The following is a 6739-nucleotide window of genomic DNA, read 5'->3' on the forward strand; positions in this document are numbered from 1 at the left end:
GGTGTGTGTGTGTGTGTGTGTGTGTGTGTGTGTGTGTGTGTGTGTGAAACCAAACACTCACTTTTTTACCACTTACTGTAAATCCGACTTTCCGTTTATTGCAGCAATCAGTGAACAGTTTAATCTTACATGCGTATGTCCAAATATGCGTATATTTCCATGCTCTGGTTTACATTAATGTACAGCTTGGAGCTGCCAGTGGTACTCTGGCTATTGGTGGGGGGGGGGTTATTGAAGCAGCTTAATGCTAGGGCACATGTTTTATTTCAGTTCTGCTGCCAGACTTAAATTGGTGTGGACATTTCTGGTTCTAACTTAGTTTGTAACTCAATTTTGTGCCATGACACTTTTTAAGGTATGGACTAGTACTGTTGTAATCAATATAATTTCATTTTGTGTGACTTCCTCCCTCTCTGCAGGACGGACATCTTTGTGTTTCTGCTGAGTACGAGGGCCGGAGGGCTCGGCATCAACCTGACTGCTGCTGACACTGTGAGTATTCAACACACAAAAAAACGTCACTGACAAAATATAAAAGCTTAAACAGCATTTATATTTCTTAAATGCTTCAAAATACAGAGTACATTTTCAGAAAACGTAGTTTGGGAAGACCTCTGTGACCTCGTGTTCTAGATATTTTTTATCTGGCTAGTTGGTGCATTTCATTAAAGTGTTCCAGACGAACGCTTTATTTTAAACACTATCTTTTCTTTCCTGAACACGATTGTTTGCAGAATGCATAGCAATGAGGTAATGCATCTAATTGCGAATATGAAAGATTAATACTGTTATATGATAATGGTGAAACACGGTATACCTGGATTAAGTTACCAATAAATATTTTCACATCCCAATATATTTTAATAAATAAAATGGTCGCATTACACACCAGACCAGGAGAAGGGAAGCATGCTCCATTATGAATGCTTTCTATCAGTTGAACAACGACCCAGCTTGACTCTCTTGTTTACCCCAATGTTTCATCACTTTCCTTTTTTGGTTCTTTGGTCAATTAATGTATTCTCTTCTTTACGCATTGGGCCCCAGTATGAGCAATAATCACAAAATATAGCTTGGACATGTTTAATGTTCTATAAAAAAATATCCTGCTTTCGTTTCAACTGGCTATCTTACAACTCACTGCGATTATTTTGTTTAGTTTGTCTGCTTATACCGGGAATTAGACGCAGGTACCTAGCCATAACCATTGCTATGGAGGTCATATAGATGCATCAGTTTTAATTTAAGAACATTTTATAACCAGTCATACTTTCTGTAGGAACTTTGATAAGATGTTGATGTAATGACAATGTGTGCATCGAAGACGGCGGATCACTCATGATGATATAGTCTCTCTGTTTTTATCAATCTGAGCATAACCTCCCTCTGTGTCCCTGAAGCCCTGTTCGAGTGGGATTCGCATTCATGACAATGAGTTGACGTGACTGTTAACACGTGACATCTGCCATGTGAAAGCAAGGTTCATATCCCTGTAATTACTGTCAGGAGTTAAAGAGAAGGGGGAGTGCCTGCATTGTGTTGAGCTATTATCACACATGTTGAACCGTGTGGTAAACAATAACAAAAACAGCAGAAAAGTGAAGCTTTTTTAATGTTTTCTTTCAGGTTATCTTCTACGACAGTGACTGGAACCCCACGGTGGACCAGCAGGCCATGGACCGAGCTCACAGGCTGGGGCAGACCAAGCAGGTGACCGTCTACCGCCTGATCTGTCAGGGGTCCATCGAGGAGAGGATCCTGCAGCGGGCCAAGGAGAAGAGCGAGGTCAGAAACACAAGTGATCATTCATCCAACACACAGAATATGAGGACGGTTGCAACTTGAGAGTTTGAACCCTCTGAACACCGTTTATTCCTTATTCTGGCCTTGTTTATTTACTGCAATACAAATATATTAAACCTCTATGGAAACAGCATGACTATGGCTAGAGGCAGAGGAAAATTACAACAAATATTTTGTGAAGTGTCAGATTTTAAAAATGCCGTAAATTCATATAAAAATACAAATACAATTTGTTATATCTTTGATAATTTATTACAACAATCCATTTTACCTGCAAAATTTCAAATGAGACGTGTAAAATATAAGGATTTTTATGAAACATCACTATTTTAGAGCTTAGATTTTGGTCATGTTTCCTGACCTCACCCGTCACACGTGATACTGTTCGAGGACAAATCGAAAAAATTACCAAATCCAACGATTATGTTATTGTTTACCGTTTCTGGCTATGATTAATTGTGTATGTATTTTTTTTTTTAAAACTGCATCTCCAACCTGCTGAGTCGTTTTGGAGTTAAACCATTTAAAAACACATATAAATCATACTGCAGTTAAGATGTAATTACAAAGTTTATTAATAGATCATTTCTTTGTGTAATAAGATCCAAAGGGTGGTGATCTCAGGAGGAAACTTCAAACCCGACACACTGAAACCCAAAGAGGTGGTCAGCCTGCTGCTGGACGACGACGAGCTGGAGAAGAAACGTGAGGCATCTTTTTCTTGATTGGCCGTTTTCTTTGGACAAAAGCTAACGTCACAACTAATATACACGGGGTCTTCTCCTGCAGTGCGTCAGAGACAGGATGAGAAGAAGCAGCTGGAGGAGTGCAGCAAGGTGAAAGAGCGCAAGAGGAAGCGGGAGAAGTACGCTGAGAAGGTACAGTTCAACACGACCAGCAGGAGGGTGGTAGAACGAAGAGACAGGATGTGTCAAATGAAAAGAAAGGATAGAACAAATGTGGAATGTCAAATGTAAAAAAGGCTTGCTTATTGGAGGGAGAGAAGGATCGTGTTTATCATATAATTCAAGGTTTAGTTTTTTTAAACAAAAAGTCTGTGTTTTGCGGTATTTTAGTCTTATCAAGTACATTTTTTAAAATATTTTTAGTCAATGAAAACATGACATTTTCATCTTTTTCAATCACGACATTATGTGAAACCTTTAAGTTAATCTAGCCAAAAATATCTCAGTAAATCTATTAAAAATATGAACAAAAAATAAACAAACTTTTGCATTTTTGTCAACAATGTTGCATGTTTATACGCCAGAGTTTAATGACATTACATTACACGGAGATCTGGCCTGAATTAGTTGAGTTATCTAGCTTTGGAATAAATTATTTGACTGGCCAGCCGGATACTAAAGGATGTGAGATTTAGTTACGACAAGAAAAAAGGAGGGGTTGTAAAATCTAGCAGACGCTAACCTGGCCTCTCGCCTGTTCTTAACCAGCATAAGAAGAACGAGGAGACGGAGAACAAGAAGAAGAAGGAGGTGAACCTGGTCATCTCTCACAGTCACTCTGCAGACAACTCCAACCTCTCTGCTGACGGAGACGACTCCTTCATCAGCATGGACATGGACTCAGCCATGCCCAGTCCTTTTAGTGAGGTGAGGAAGTCCGGTCGGAAACACACAAGGGAGTGAGTGAATGTCTAGTGAATGGCTTCTCCATTAGGATCCAAAACTGTCTCCTCTTAATGTGGTTTGGTTATTAATTATGAATTCCTTTCTATCCTCTTATCTGCTCTATATCCTCTATTCTGCTTTGCTTCCTTGCTCCATTCTTCCTTACTTCCTTCCTTATCCTTCCTATTCCTTGCATCGTTCCTCTTATCGTCTCCTTTGCTGTACGGCCCGGTTCCCTTACTTCCCGCGGTGTTGACCCCCAGCCTGTGTGTGTGTCTGTGTTGGCTCCTCTTCCCGGACAGATCTCCCTGAGCAGCGAGCTCCAGCCCGGCTCGTTGCCCCCGGACGCCGACGCCGACGAGAGCAGCAGCGACATGCTGGTCATCGTGGACGATCCGGTGTCCTCGGCGCACCAGTCCCGCGCCACAAACTCCCCCTCCTCAGTGTCCGGATCGGCCTCCGACAACATGAATGGTGAGGGAACCAGTTGGCCGAGTTTGACTTTGATGAAGGGAGTGGAACAGTTCACTGTTCGTGCCTTATTTTAGTAGCTACCAGAATAATTGGAAATGTGATACTTGCTTGTCAGTGACACAAGAAATACACTTTGGTGAGATTAGGGCTAGTACTTGAAATTCAATGTGGTGTTCAGATTTCAAGATTTTTTCAGTGCTAGAAATTGTAAATGCATAAGATAAATTACTACCTTACTGCATAGTTATTAATAAAATGAGCCTAATTGCTTTTGTGAATTAAAACAGCTGGACTGTGCTTGAAAGGGGCCTCAATTTGACTTGAGTAAAGGTGTAGGAACTCTGTCAAGAAGACCTTATTTTACTTTGCCAGCTTGTTTCTGTAAAATGTATATGAAATCTTCGTACCGTGCCTTGTGGAGCTCCAACCGTAAAACGCTTTTTGGTATGTCCTATTGTGTAATTGCTGTTTAATTATACAATTCAATTATATTAGAAGAGGAATAATTGGGAGGGATGAAACCCTCTTTAATGGACACACATGCATAGCTCACAAAGATACATTTGTTCTTTGCTTTTAACCCATGCTTGTATCAGGAGTCTAGTACTAGGAGCAGTGGGCAGCTATTGTGGGGTAATCAATGAATACTCACATTTAACATTTGCTAAGACAATTGTCACATTTACATTGCAGTGGAAATTAACTAAGTACAGTTTATCAAGTACTTTGAATACTTAAATACATCACCACCAAATTTCAAATGGTAATTTACTTTTAGCTTAACTACTTTTATTTTATATTCTTGTTTAGATTCAGGGGACTACATTTACTTGAATTCTTTTTTACAACGCACACTGTCCAATTGTTTATATTGGATGGTTTCCTAATTTCAGATAGTGTTGCTACATAAACTCTGTCCTTCTCAAAACCATAGCATAACCTTGGTGTTATCTTGTTATCATATTAGAAGTATGTTAGAAAAGCAGATCTGGGTGTGACTTACATGAAGGTCATTGCAGTACACACAAGTCCTGCTGGTCCATTTCAATCAGGATTTGTGTTTATATAGGCCTCCATCCACTGAGCAAGTAGCCTGTTACCTCATACGTATTATGTAGCTGATTATCGAGAATTATGAGGGTTTTATTTTGCCCTGGTTGCAATTTTTTAGTATGTTCCGTACTGTGGGATCTAGATCAACTGTGGTTTTTGCAGTATATCCCACTTTGGATGCACTGCAATAAAGTAATCCCTCCTAAATACATGCTGCTTCTTTGAAACCCAATTGGGAATTTTGCCGCCATACTAAGAGGCTTCTGTCAGAAAGATTATAGAAAAAAAGTGTGAGTTTAATATTTGAACATTATGCAGGGTTATTGAAAGAGCTAAACAGAGTTGACATTGGACAGAAAGAGTAGGTGGAGAGAAAGGGGGGGAGAAGGTTCCTTTAGGGATGAGGAACATTCCAGTGAGACAACCTGGCTGTAATTCTGAAAAGCCTATGGAAAATGAGAACAATATTCCAGTTTTAGCTTGAGCCTGTACTTAAGGTAATGATGAGTAATGATTATTGTGTAGTTATACTGCGATGCTGCAGTATAGCTATCATCTGAGTTTCCTTGAAAGATTGGGTTAATGCCAAATCAGACATTTCTCTCACACACTGCTGTGTTCTCGGAATGTGTTAAAGACATTATGTATTCCAGGAACTTGTACAGCTTGCTTTGGAAAGGATGTGGATCAAAATAATAATAGGAACATATTTTTCTGGATTTCGTCTTCAGGTGTTTCTGCCTCGGACGCGGTTAGTCCTGGCAGAGGCCGGTCTGGGCGGAGTCGGGGGCGGCCCAAAGGATCTGGAGGCGGGACTAAGTCTGGAGGGAAAGGACGCGGGCGCAAGTCGACAGCGGGCAGTGCGGCGGCCATGGCAGGGGCGATGGCCGGAGCAGCGGCTGCCTCTGCAGCAGCTTTTGCTGCGTACGGTTACAGTGTCTCTAAAGGTTGGTGAATAGCACACATGCTTTCGCACAAATATATTGAACAACTTAACCAAATCATTATTAAACAAGACAAGTTGGGGTCTATCCGTGAGATTAATTGACAGTGGCAATCCGAAGGTGTAGTTGATTATCATGCATAAGGGCACAAATAATTTCCTGATAGTCTAAAATTGTTAATAGTCCAGCAACAAGTCCTCAAAAAAGGCTTTAGTTTTCAAGATACCCCTACCCGAGGTAGAACAAATGAAAACAATGATTTTTCTTATCTTTAGGGTCTCCCATTAATGAAATTGATTGTTGTCAAATTTTATTTTGGGGGGAAAAAAATGTTTTTGGGTTGTTCTAGAACTACCCCAATCCCTGAAAAAGAGCCAAATTAGACCAGGCCGAATGTGGGAATGGTGACTAAAAAGCCCATAACTTTAGAATGACAACTATTTTCCTCTTCAGATTTGCTGAGGTATGAACCAGGTAGTTGTCCTACATCACTAAATAGTCAGACAATTATTTAACTAAAAGAATACTGAATTATAGTCCTGTAAACTTAGCTTTAGTTTAGACGGAAATGGTACTTTTTGGTGATAGGAACATAGGACTCCATCACTTTTCTCTCATTTATCAGAAAAACAGAAATTCCTAAAAAATATACCATTACTGAATTGTCTAGGGTGCTATTGAACACTAACCAGTAGTTGTATGGAAATATCTGGTACAGTTCTATTGCAAGTGAGATTTCTTTAGACATAAGCCTACCTCTTCTCTGATACAGGCAAATTCCGAATGGGGGATAAGTGGCACAATAGCCTATAAATTAACAATGCTCACTCTGAT

The 6739-nt window shown here is 40.0% G+C and overlaps 1 protein-coding gene across 1 annotated transcript in view; it reads left to right on the forward strand.

Moving 5' to 3' along the window:
* The window catches only part of LOC104960966 (DNA helicase INO80-like), a gene marked incomplete at its 3' end in the record, with an annotated part of 6264 nt that extends 356 nt beyond the window's left edge, over nt 1-5908 (forward strand). Inside the window, exons 2-8 of the mRNA XM_010789156.1 lie at nt 420-492; nt 1627-1785; nt 2406-2508; nt 2593-2681; nt 3258-3416; nt 3737-3908; nt 5693-5908. Coding sequence (XP_010787458.1) covers nt 420-492; nt 1627-1785; nt 2406-2508; nt 2593-2681; nt 3258-3416; nt 3737-3908; nt 5693-5908 — 971 coding nt within the window. The remainder of the gene's footprint in view (nt 1-419; nt 493-1626; nt 1786-2405; nt 2509-2592; nt 2682-3257; nt 3417-3736; nt 3909-5692) is intronic.
* Nucleotides 5909-6739: the final 831 nt, after the last annotated feature.

The sequence above is a fragment of the Notothenia coriiceps genome, unplaced genomic scaffold, assembly GCF_000735185.1.
Source record: "Notothenia coriiceps isolate Sejong01 unplaced genomic scaffold, NC01 NC01_scaffold00032568, whole genome shotgun sequence".
In the NCBI taxonomy this organism is placed as follows: domain Eukaryota; kingdom Metazoa; phylum Chordata; class Actinopteri; order Perciformes; family Nototheniidae; genus Notothenia; species Notothenia coriiceps.